The sequence below is a fragment of the Catharus ustulatus genome, chromosome 10 (assembly GCF_009819885.2).
Source record: "Catharus ustulatus isolate bCatUst1 chromosome 10, bCatUst1.pri.v2, whole genome shotgun sequence".
In the NCBI taxonomy this organism is placed as follows: Eukaryota; Metazoa; Chordata; class Aves; order Passeriformes; family Turdidae; genus Catharus; species Catharus ustulatus.
Window position 1 is genome coordinate 10,260,337 of NC_046230.1, and position 13,012 is coordinate 10,273,348.

Sequence of the window (13,012 nt, forward strand, 5' to 3'; positions counted from 1 at the left end):
TATGTGTACACAAAAAGACCTAAATAGATCTGAAAGCTTACTAATGGCAAATTAAACACATTCTAAGCATTCTGACTTCTTGAAGAGCAAAGGCTCTCTTTCTTTCAATAGTTTATTAACTTAGATTAGTTGTATAGTGTCATAATTTTCTTCATGTTCATGCATTTTTCTTCACATTGGATTGTCTTTAATTATAAGATAAAAGAAAAGGGGTTGTTCTGAATCTGTACACATCAAATCTTCTGCAGATTATATCTGTTACAGGAGAGTTATTTCATTTTTTTTATTTCTCCACATGTCCTGAAAGCTGTGCTTTGCATACAGGTACTGGAAAGAATCTGCTTCTAGTTTGCTTTCACAGGCAGAAATAAGGTACAACCCCATGAGGGTCTATAGAATTACAATGGTACAGATCTGTGTATACATCTTGCCTTGAGCAACTTACCCTTTTAATATTGCTTAGCAGGCCTCTACCAATAATCAGTTTTGAAGAGAATGCTTTGGGATGCAAGGTACTGTCATTGAATAAGGAACAAGAAAATCAGTTGTCTTATAAACTATCTGAATTTATTTGGAGATATACGTTACTTTATCCTCTTGATTTGGTATTTAAAGGCTTAAAATATCTACCATATAACTGACTTGATGAATTTAGATTATCCAGTACCAGACTGATTCACCTCATCAAGGAGAAATTAGGATTATTCTTGTGTCTATGGTGATTTAATCATATTGATTAATATAATAGTAAAGGTAGCATAGTTAGAGAGTTTCTGTTTTACATGATACCTTTGTTTTCCAAATTTCTGATGCAGTACCACTTGAATTCTAGCTGTCAGATCAGGGTGAGAGAGTCTTCTTCAAATATGACGAAGAATTAACTATTTAATGTTTGCAACTCTTTCGAAATCTAGCTTGAAATATCAAGTAGCCACCTATTGATCTATCCCTAAATCAGAGGCAGACACAATAATTTTTTGAGAATTTGCCTTTCATGACCAACTGATTTTAATTTCTTCTTTATTTTGGAAATAAATGTGTAAGTATCTGTTCACTGGAGGAATGCTCCCTGCAACTGTTTTTAAATTGATAGATGACATTGTCTCACCTAAGTTCAGCCACCTAAAGACAAGCAGCAACTCTCAGGAATTGTTGTCAAGTCCATAGAGAACAGTAACTACTCACAACATCTTTCCTCCATCATAAAAGAAACATAAAAGTTACAAATTTGACATACTGTGATTACTGTAATATGAGAAACTGTAGGTGTTAATTCTGTCTGCAAGATCTCATTGGTGCTCTAATTTGTCTTGAAAGACAATACAGAGGAGTAATGAGCTCTTTGCCACTGTTGAGAATTGCTCCTTCATGAACATTTTTTCTGAAGTTGTATTATCTGTGAAATAATTGCTTAGTAAAACCACCGAGATCTTACTTGCCTCTCTCCAAACAACTCAATAAGAAAAAAATTGTATTATAAAGTTTGTATTTTTGTTTTTCAGAACTGTGTATGCAAAGGTAAAAGTCCTTGCTATTGTGATAGCACAAAAGGTAGTAAGGTAAGAAAAGATACATTTTCCTTTTTTAATATTAGCTTATATACTAGGAAATTGTTGATAAATTACCTCAGTTGATACAGTGAGTGAATTTAGTGTGTGATGGTATTTTGCCAACAGAGTCTACAGAAAATTATTACCTTACAAAATTCTGTTAACTTTGGGGAACTGTTAACTAAGACTTTTCCACTGAATTGTTTAACTGCATTAGTATGTTTACAGCACTGTATGATGTTTGGACACCAGCAGAACGGCTGTCCAAAGCACCAGGTCTCTCTCACTGACTCCTAACAAATGCCATTACCTTGGCAACTTCTCTCCTTTTACAAATTTCACAATGCCATCAGAAGTTCAGAGCTTCCCTCTTTCCATCTCTGGACCCTGCCCTCCCCCCTTGGCCAGTTCCTGAAGGAAAGCTGCACACACTGGCATCAAACAGATAAACCTCCTGTAGATCAAACAGGGGATGAGTTTCTGGGTCCTAATCATAGACACCTTGCCAGCACTGATGGAACAGCAAATCCATCAGCAGTAACAAATCCACAGCTCTGCCTGTTGCCAATAGCAGCTTGGCAGAGGCTCTGAGTGGCTTTTAGACAAACCTGAATTACACAAATGCCAAAAATTCTTTGAAACTCCTGCTTGCAGTTGGAAGAACAATTGATTCACAAATGAAAGGGGCATTATTGAAGAAGTCATGTAATTTAGGTGAGCCATGAACACAGAAGTTGCCGTACTAAACCTTATCAACAGATTCCAGACATCTATAAAGATCTAGGATTATGATTAGTACCACTGATTGGTCCCATCTGCTTTTATGAAGTTGGAGAAAATTTTATCTGGAAGTATAAATAGGTTCATTATTAAAATAGATATTAAGTGGGAAAGGAGAATAGTAATATTTTCAGTAAAACCTCCCTGTTTATTTTTCTTGTTACTAGTTTCTCTAATGTAATTTTGTCATAAGCAGTGAAATTTAAACCAGTTGAAAACCTAGGAAAAAATAAGCTGCCCACTAAAAGAGCAATATTAGTAAGAATGGACACCCACAACTTGTCTTTATCAGTTCCATGAAAAATTACTGAGCAGTTTGTGGGTAAATCATTGTTTAGACTGATGAAGTTTTTCGTGCAGAAAATCAGGATAATGACATTAATCAACATTTTGATACTTATTCAGTGTTCAAAACTCTCCAACCTGAAAATCCTCTGATGTTGTTGATCTGCTAAGACAGTGTGGCTAAAATTGTCTTTTCTTTAGAGAGGGCAGCGAAGCTACCAGGGAGCACAGTGCTGCTCTGGATTCAGACAGGAATCCAGAATTCAGGCTCTTGCCATGGGCAGGCAGGTCGAGGACTTTGGTTTTCCTGTGAGCTGGTACCGAACTCCCTCCAGCGGCTCATCCTGGGATAGCATTCATCCTCCTGCCTTGGGATGCTACTACATAAAATAAACCATTTTTTATTAAAAGCTATGCCAATTTATTATATAGATCTCACAGACTCTTTATAATGCAATTCTTATTTTCATATATGTTAAAATATTATGGCATTACATTCTATCTTGAGAGATACAAATATATATAATTACTATTCATTCAGAAGCTATTTAAAATCTGGTGAGTTTGTGGGATTTTGAGGAGTGAGAATTGGTGCAGGGAAAAGCCAAAATATTTTGGCTTCCCAGAGACATCTCTTGGCTCCTGTCTTGTACATCAAATAGGACACTCAAACTTCTGCATAGCAAAATTTCACATGCTTTTTTCTTATAACTTTGTATAAAGCAATATGAAAATTGGCTCTAAGAGATTTGATAATCCCATTCTCTCCCTCCCAACATCATACTGTGATGTAAAAGGTATTACACTGGCAGCTCTGCACTGATGTAAAACTGAGCATGCTAAATTGCTGCTGTCTGAAGGGCTGAAACACCTTTTCCATGAGCTTCCAGGCTTGAAGCACTTCATTTAAACCAAGTTAAGACTTGCATCCTTCTCTATTTAACTAAAAAACTGAAAATGTTCCTTTGACTCTAGGTTAGCCTCCTGTATTCTGTTTCCATAGCTTCCATTTTGTTTCCTTTACATAGTTTATTTGAATTTGATCTTAAAAAAAAACTACATGAGAAAGTAATTTGGTGTCTTAATCTCTGAGATTCAGAAAAATTTAAGATACTTGTCAAGTAAAGCAAGGGGTTTTTATTCTGTCTGAATGGTTTTGTTGCATTTCACTCCCACTGTTTTCTTCCTTGGCTTTCATGAAGAGATATTGATGATTTGGAACTGACCTTGCTGTACAGCAGATTAAGTTTCTCAATTTGTGTTGCTAAACATAACACAGAAGTATTAATGAAGAATAGATGTCAGCTGCCTTCTTAAACTTTTTATGCTGTCAGTTAACTTCTATACTCTGCAAAATCCTAGTACTACTGTCTGGTGCTCTAATAATTCAGCTTATGAGCATGTGGTGCCATGGGGCTGATGCAGCCCAGAGATGGACCAGAAAAACAGGTCAGTGTGGGCAAAGGCAGTGGATCTACCACAGCAGCAGGAAGCCAAGAGGTACTGAAAGTAATGAATGCCATAGAAATAAGCTATCAAAAGGAAATTAATGGATATTTGAAGAGTTTAATTATCTTAATGTTTGCAGGGTGAAAAAGGCTTTCCTGGTGTTCCAGGTCCACCTGGTCAAAGAGGTTTTCCTGGTCCAGAAGGGCCTCCAGGGCCACAGGGACCAAAGGTAGGTATGTATGTGGGACAGAGAGAGATGCACACAGAGAAATTACTGTGCTTGATGGTCAGAGTTAGCTATGGCTGTGTAGACAATTCTGTTTTACAAAACCAGACCAAACCAAAACCTGTCTCAGAGCTTCCCATTTGGTAGGGATGTTGTTTGGTCACCAGCTGCAAGGGTCATTTTGACTGCATCAGGGTAGGGCTGACATGACCATGGGCTTTTGTTGTCAGTTTTCCTTTGGCCAGTGCTAAAGCAGCTGCACTGAACTGCCAGAGACAATGAACATGGGTCTGGACAGATTTTTGCAGCATACCCTCAGTTTTTGTCTTAGTATCAATTAACATCTTGACATTTGTTGCTCAAAAAATATGAAAAGCAGATTTAAGAAAATTTGAAGGGAATGTTGTTTTCTAAGATAAATCTTGGTCTGTTTAGGAAATACTTGGTTGCCTGAAGTATGGAGGGAGTGGCTTCAGTGACTTGAGCTTTCTTTCCTGTATGCCTAAACTGAGGTTGAATATAAATTTTCAATAACTCCTGCATGAGTAGAAAAAAAGAAAATTGTGCATTAAAAGTGTTTTCTGCATATCTGTCTTGAGGAACAGTAATCTTGCTGTTATCAATAAATTGGCTCTGGTGAATAACTTCTTGCTGTGTAAATATGGCATGAACTCAGCCACAGTGTAAATCAGGAAGGTTCTGCCTGATTATGTTTAGGACCTGCACTAATGTGGCTACAGCAGTTGACTATACCTTTAAACAAATGGATTTTATAATTTTCATTTGTTTAGGTATCGTTGCGTGATTCTGTCCTCTTATTTTTACAATACTTTCTGGAAGTGATACTCATATAAATTTGATGTATGTTGATGAGGCTTTTATCTGAACTCGTTGAAGTGTTTAGTACAGCATTTCCATTTTAATAAGTGATAATAATTCTACAATAATGGCAAAAAGTAAGGCTAGTTTATCTAGAAAGAAGAGCTCTGTTAGTCTGTATTGCCATGTGTTGTAGTGTGTGCCAGTTAGCCTCTCCTACCCAATGCCTCTACATTATCTGAAATGGAATGTGGCCCAGGATTTTAGAAGCAATGCTCTTCTACACATTTTCCATTTCCTTTCTGGGAATGGTAGGATTTTCTTGCTAGCATTAAAGCTGTAAGCATTTTGAAAGAATTCCAGCAGGCAGCAGGTTCTGCACAGTGTCACTGTGGCACTTTGCTGTCTTCTTTCAGCCTTGCTCTCCCATCCTGCTTAGCCCCCTTTCAGCTTGCTCCTGGTCTTTCTTTCCCATACTCAACAGTGCAGGTGAGAGTACATACATCTATCTGATCATTACATGGACATTACCCATATCTGGGAACATTCCAGCTTTTTCCTCACAGGGAAGATCTTCCAGGTCTCAGTGTTTGACCAAATCCATAGTGGCTGCTTTGTCAGCATGCATGGTTATTTGTTTTGACCCTGTGAGATATGGGTATTTTTTCACTATGAGGGTAGGAGGGTGGTGAGATACTGAACAGGTTCCCTGTCCCTGGAAGTTCAAGGCCAAGTTGGATGAGGCTTTGAGCAACTTGTTCTAGTGGAAGGGGTCCCTGCCCATGTCAGGGGGGTTTGAACTAGATCATCTTTCAGGTCCCTTCCAACTTGAACCATTCTGTGATTCTATGATACATCCCCTGTAAACATTGAAAGGGAAGGAAAGACACCACAATTCATGCAAGTTGTATGAAATGCTTGTTTCCTTTATTGACTGTAATAGGCCAGTCATTTATTTATTTATATAGCTGGTTTTGTGTGCACATATTGATATTGAAAATATTATGTGTCCTGTTGACATTTATGTGCTCTTTCTCAATAAAACATTTTGACAAACATCGCTTTCTATTTCTGATCTAGGGCTCTCCAGGGCTTACAGGCTTTGTTGGACCCAAAGGTATACGAGTAAGTGTTTGTATTTTAAACAAACTTACATGTCCTAAATGTCATGCTAATTTCCAACTTGGTTCAATAATTTGTGAAAATAAAAGCAAAACATGATGTCTGATTTCAAAGTATGATTAAAATTTATGACACTGTCTATGTAAAAGTATTATTTATTTTAAGAACTTTTGCCCTTTTTGTTACACCTTACATCCAAGGTTTTTGCTGTATGTATTTAATGTTTGGGTGTGCAGTGAAAAAGTCAGAGTAGAATACCACAAAGAGTTGTTTGGGTTTTTTTTTTCTCTGAGCAAAATGAGTGTGTGTTACCTATGTGTAACATTATGCTTGGTTCACAGTCAGAAGAGTTAAGGAAGTAAAAATCTTTTAATAGCATCATACTTGTATTCATCCTTATTATGACTTTAACCAAAGAAAAATTGCCTAATGAGCTTTTCTTTAATATTCATAATGTTATTTCTCTGGTTTAATATCATTAGGGACTCCCAGGAATACCTGGATTTTCAGGTCCTCCAGGCCTTCCCGTAAGTAAAAATAAAACTGATTTAACCATTTCTCTCTTACTTCAGTCTTTAGTGCACAATTATCCTCAGCTCAATGTGCTCACTCTATTCTCAACATCAACATTGTCTCTGTCAATTGGCCTAGAGATAAAAATCTTGGCATCAGCAGTTCTTACTCGTTGTAATGATTTAAGAACACATTGTAATGTGTCAAGTCTTGTGAAACATTGCTCCAATATAAACTCTTTCAGTGTTTCTGTAGGGCAATATGAATGTGCAAAAACAAAGCTTGTGTCATTTTCGTGCTTCTTTTAGGGTGAACCAGGAGCTGCTGGTCCTCCTGGGCTCCCGGGTGTTCCAGGGTGCAACGGCACAAAGGTACAAACCAAGCTGAGTGTTCTGGAGATTGCATTTGGCTGTCCTTGGTAATGCCCAAAAAGTGCTTTAAATTTCCCCCAATATACAACTTTGACTTGTTTTGGTTTGTGACATTATCAGCTAGAAAAACTTGTGTCATGGGACCAGAGAAAGGAAAAGTGCTACTTTTTGTGCAAAATAAATACTTAAATAATACATTCTTATGGCCTTTGCTAAAAGATAAGAATAACATTTGATATTTTGGCAGATACTTTTTTTCCATTAAATCCAGAAGACCTAATCAGTTTTTGTTCAACATCTCCTTTTGGTGCGATGTGTTATATAGGAGATAGTTAATCCATTCTATTTTGCCAGTATCTAGCTTGCAATTGGCAATTCATAAATCCTGAAAGTAGTTAAGAGAAAAGGATCAATGTTAAGTAACAGATTTACCAGGTTTTCTTTGCTGTATGAGCATTCTGAAAGAGGGAGTCAGAATAATGCCTACTACAGAAAATCATAGCTTTCTAGTGAAACTGTGGACTAATCTGAACAGTCTAGGATAGAAGTCAAGCTGCATAAAATAGGATGATCCTCTTGTAGCAAAACACAGTGGTGAGCCCACAGTGCATTTAGTGTGATAGCATAAAAAACTTCTGTGATCATTTGCCAAAACCAGGCCAAGTAATAAACCATAACATGCATTAACAATCACTGTTACTACTTTCAGGGTGACCAAGGATTTCCAGGTCCTCCAGGTCGAAGAGGTGCTCCAGGCTTTCCAGTAAGTGTGAAATTCATGATTGTGTGCATTCCCACCACATAAAGCCAGTCCCTGAAGGAGTGTAATGCCTCATGTTAGCTCATACTGGCACCAGTTGAAACATATAGGTATCTCCATTTTATTAGTATGAAAACTGTGTGATAAAGAGACCAAAGTTAAAAGTAATGCTTTATTGTCTGCATGTTGGGCCTCAACTTCTTAGCTAATAACTGCATGAAATTCATTGACTAGAGTTAGCTTTCATGGGATGCTCATGAAAATTTACCACTTACATCCCTAAAGGTATCCAAGATATATTTAATAGATGGCAGTTTCAGTTAGTGCCTAAGAATCTTTGAGAAAATAATGGCTTAATTAAGTCAGTAAGAGCCATGAATTAAACCCAGAATTTCTAACTGTGTGCACTGTTTTAATCCCAGGATTTGGGGTTTTTCTCTGTAGAAGTGTGTTTCAAAGAGAAACTTTTAAACAAATGGAGAAGGAATGCTGTAAGTTCCAGTGGCTTCAAATTTAATAACTTCTACACATGATCTTTATTTTACCAGCTTTGCTGATTTTATTTATTCATTTATTAAGATCAGGCTTCAAAGCTGTTCTGCCTTCACTTATAGAATATCTGTGAGATTGACTATTTTTTAACAATACGCCCTTTCTTCTTAAATTAAAGTCTGGCCCATTAAACGGGAACCTGGCTATGCACCTTCTTCATGAAAACAAATCACCTGGAGAGCACCAAGCTTAGACAATATTTAGAATATGTTATTTCAGCAGTCTTTTACTCTTGTTTCAATATGATTGTTCTTCTTCCTAGGGAGTTGTTGGTATCAAAGGAGAGAAGGTCAGTGATTTGCATCATATTGCACTAAATATTTATTGGTTATCAACACTTTGCGTGTATGTTTGTTGCTTTTAATGTCTCCATTCATGGGAAACAGAAGATTTACCTTCTAGAGGAAGCAACCACAAAGTTTGGTGCTTCCTTTGCCCTAGTAGCACTCACCTCAGGTTGTAAAATGGTCTATAATTTTTTTTTCCTCCTCAAACTACTGTTACTGCAGGAAATTAATTTAACTCTTTCAAGCACACAAAGAACTAAGCTCCTCCCCCAAACAGTTTATGAATTCATATGGAAACCTGCAGATACACTAGGGAGTATTTTATAGCAGTAAAGAGCAACAAAAATAAATTGAAGGTAAGGAGTAATGTAGGTATATCTGAAAAGAAGACTACTCCTAACAGAGAACTGGAAGTCCTGCAAAAGATAAAGTTGATTTCATAAAATCTTTTTTAAAGGTAGAACTATCCATAGTAGACAGTTTCCATCATTATGCAATTCTGATGTTGCCTATTTCTGTGCAAACTGCATCAGAAGATTTGTTGCACTACAGAGTTCTGTAGCATAACTTTTTATGTTTCTTTTTATCTAATTGTCCAGGGGCTCCCTGCAGAGGGATACAGCCAAGAGTATGGTGCAAAAGGTGATCCTGGATTACCAGGAGTGCCTGGTCTCCAGGTAATTCAAAATAAGAGGTGGTGGGTGAGATAGATATGTATAAAAATATACAGTAATATGTATAAATACATTCTATATAACACAAGTACATATTAAAATTATTTTGTATTTTATATAATGTAAGTTTATTATTTATTTAAGGTAGATACAGTATTTTTTACAGTTGTGTCACTGATTTCTAAACTGAAACCAGTGAGTTTGCAGACCAGTCAGATTGCAGAAAAACAGTACTTCAGGTATGGAGAAAAACTGGTCACAGATCTATGAGTATACCTCTACACATATAGAATAGAATAGAATAGAATAGAATAGAATAGAATAGAATAGAATAGAATAGAATAGAATAGAATAGAATAGAATAGAATAGAATAGAATAGAATAGAATAGAATAGAATAGTTGGAAGGGACCTATAATGGACAAGTACAACTGCTAAAATTCCCATTGAAGTTAACACTGAACAGGTTAGACCAGCTCAACTTCCAGAGTACTAGCAAAGGACTGAATGGTCCATGTTTCAAGAATGAACATTAACAGGGGAAGGCAGGGCTGACATTTCTCCTGACTATTGGAATAAATGGGGAGAATTAAATAGAAAATAAAAATATTTAATTTTGCATTTATTTGAAAAAAAAGCTTTAAAATATGGGATTTATTGCATAGAATATTTGAAGGATTGAAGGCTTATTAGAGGCATTAACAGGACCATATGGATTATGAGTCCACATTTCTCAGAGGACTTACATCTTCTCTTGAGTAGTTTAGTTTTAGAACAGATGTTTTCTCGTGTTTCAAAACATATGCCAAACAATGAAGCAATGAGGAAAAATTATACTTCTGTGTTCTCCTGAGATAGGAAAAGGAAAATCAGAGCTGTTCCTTCTTTCTTATTCAGTTCATTGAATTTAGTGTTGTGTTTTGCTCATAATCTTGCTAGGAGATTTATTCCTGTTTCTTTTTTATATGCAGGGTGCCCAGGGTGCTCAAGGATATCCTGGGGAACTCGGACCACACGGCCCTCCAGGACCTCTAGTATGAATTTATGTCTCACTTGTTACTTTGACCTTTGATTTTCCCTAAACCCTATGGAGTTACACAGATACAAGTATTTGAATCTCCCAGACTTGTTTGAGGTCTAGACATGTGTATGTGAAAACTGTGTTTTTCTGCACACATCTGATTTTTTTTCAGTTTCTTTTGATTATTTTTGTGCATGATAATTTCTATATTTTCAGAAGCATCCCATGTCCATGTAAGCATAAATTTAAATTTTCAAATTACTATCCATTAATTTACTTAATACACTAATATGCATAACATTGGGAGATGCATATGTTTGCAACTAAACTGTGTAAACAATCTGTCACCCACTGACAATGACTTACTGTTGTAAAGGTGAAGGAAAAAGTAAAAATGTGATATAAGTTCTGTGAAATTTGGGTACTTCGAACCATCTATATCAGAGAAAAAGATTTTAAGTTTTTTAGCTGAGGAATTTTTTTTTCCTTTTTTGTAGGGCATGCCAGGGAGACCAGGACCTCCTGGACCTAAGGTAGTCTCAGATTGGTAATAAAAATGAAAACTTCTGTTATGTGTAACATGAATTAACCCATGTTTAAATGTTTGTAAGATTTTAAAAAAATGACATTTGGGGATCTTTTTTCAGGGTCTTATGGGACTGAAAGTAATAGGAGCCAAAGGAAGAAAGGTAATTTCATAAGAAGCTTTAAACATTTTAAAACTTTTGTTTCTGTTTTCTGGATTTTCTGATTTTCTAAGGTGAAATGTTTGGGGAAGTAAGTACTGTAAAATGCAGATTTTCAGTATATATGTGTGAGTCCTTTGTTGAAAAATGGAAACCTGGCAGTGGTCTCTAAGGTCAAAATGTTTTCACATAAAAGCCAATGACATAAACCTCTAGACAGAAGATTAGACACTGAAGAGAAGCCAGTAATTAGTATTTACTAGCACATGGCATTAAATTGCTCTATATGCTTTGTGTAGCACTCCTAAATGCTATCTAAGCAGATAAACAATGGTAAATATGTGGCATTTGTAGTCTCATAACTTCTGTCCAATGTATTTTCAACACTAGCCCTTAGTGGTAGCTCAGATGACCATAGAACATCTTGCTTCATAATGAAAGAGTGACACATTCTTTGCTGTTGTGCTGCAAATTCATGCAAAAGCATTCCACTGGCTTAAAATCACTGAAAACTGTGGATATTGTTTTGTTGAGCTCCACAGGAAGGGTTACACTGAGGACTTCCCCTGTTCTCAAAGATTCTTAACAAAAAAGTGCACTTCACTACTTATGTTGTCAGTGAAGGACACATGAAAGCTTGTTTTGTCTGTTAGCACCATGGTTCTTCTGTGATCTCCCTGGAATACCCAGACTGCAGTTTGGAGTATGTCACCAAAGACAGTTCTTGTAATTTACTGTATGATGTAATTAAATGGAGATAAATATTGGTCTTTCAATATGGTTTTGTAACAAATAAATAGAATTAAAAATATGCATTGTTTCTAGAAACTTTAACCAGCATATTCATTTTTATATTAATCAGCTAGGGGAAGGTTAAATCTTCCATTTGTCTTTTTTACTGGAATTTAAAGAGCAAGCAAATGAAGTGCTACCTGAATTAATGGCTGAGTGTAATGACAGAAGAATTTTCATGGTATCAAAACTATAGCAGTAGTAATTTGAAATAACAAAAACCCACTGCTTGTAATTTGCTCTATTTTTCTTTCTTCTTTCAAGGGTGACACTGGGTTAACTGGACCCCCTGGGCCCCCAGGAACTGTTATTGTGACGTTAAGTGGACCAGACAACATGACGGTAGTAAAATTGTTAAACATCACGTTCAGATAATCCATATGACTAGGTTTTAATGGAGTCATCCAAAGTCACTCTCCATTGTATGCTAAAGTAAAAGGGAATTGTGCATCAAGACTGAATTGAGGGGGGAGAAGAAGCAAGATTCAGCTTTTAGGCGCACCAGCTCTCCCTGCTTAGATCAAATACAGAGAGCACTTTGCAGTCACAGCTGTGGTGGTTTATCATAAGATAGTGGCAATTTGTCAGAAACATTGGGCATTATGGTTTAGAAACCTCTCAAAACTCCTTACATAAATACTTGGTGCATGAGTCTAACCAGGTAATAATTAGTCCATAAAATCTGGCTTTACAGTGACCCTAGGACGTGTCTCAGTGGAGTTAAACTAGCATAATCTAATCTTGCACCCACAGAGACAAGGATGCCATAGATAGCCACTGCAATTATGTTTTGAAAGTAACTCTAGCTCCAGTGAAGCAACTAAGGTTTTTTTGGGTTTTTTGCTTGTTTCTGTTGCTGTTTGTGGGGATATTTACTGCAGTCCCTTTGCATACAATCACAGGTAGGTTGTTTTGACCTAGGTCTATTCTGAAACGTGCAGAAAAAGTTTCTTTTTCAAACATCACAGCCTTAGGCAGGAGCACTGATATGAAGTTTTCTGTTTCTTAATAGTTTGAGTAAAAGTATGTCTGCTAAAGGAATCTTGCTGGTGACAGAAGGATTTCCTATTTGTAGAACCAGACTGAAATGGTAAGCATAGAAAAATCCAAGACACTACAGTAAGCT

The 13,012-nt window shown here is 36.5% G+C and overlaps 1 protein-coding gene across 1 annotated transcript in view; it reads left to right on the forward strand.

Moving 5' to 3' along the window:
* Window positions 1-13,012, forward strand: part of COL4A3 (collagen type IV alpha 3 chain) — a 57,606-nt gene that overhangs the window by 9,493 nt on the left and 35,101 nt on the right. The window contains exons 2-13 of the mRNA XM_033068910.1: window positions 1,503-1,559; window positions 4,204-4,293; window positions 6,190-6,234; window positions 6,714-6,758; window positions 7,053-7,115; window positions 7,825-7,878; window positions 8,690-8,716; window positions 9,314-9,391; window positions 10,359-10,421; window positions 10,906-10,941; window positions 11,056-11,097; window positions 12,151-12,228. Of these exons, the coding sequence (XP_032924801.1) occupies window positions 1,503-1,559; window positions 4,204-4,293; window positions 6,190-6,234; window positions 6,714-6,758; window positions 7,053-7,115; window positions 7,825-7,878; window positions 8,690-8,716; window positions 9,314-9,391; window positions 10,359-10,421; window positions 10,906-10,941; window positions 11,056-11,097; window positions 12,151-12,228 (678 nt within the window). The remainder of the gene's footprint in view (window positions 1-1,502; window positions 1,560-4,203; window positions 4,294-6,189; window positions 6,235-6,713; window positions 6,759-7,052; window positions 7,116-7,824; window positions 7,879-8,689; window positions 8,717-9,313; window positions 9,392-10,358; window positions 10,422-10,905; window positions 10,942-11,055; window positions 11,098-12,150; window positions 12,229-13,012) is intronic.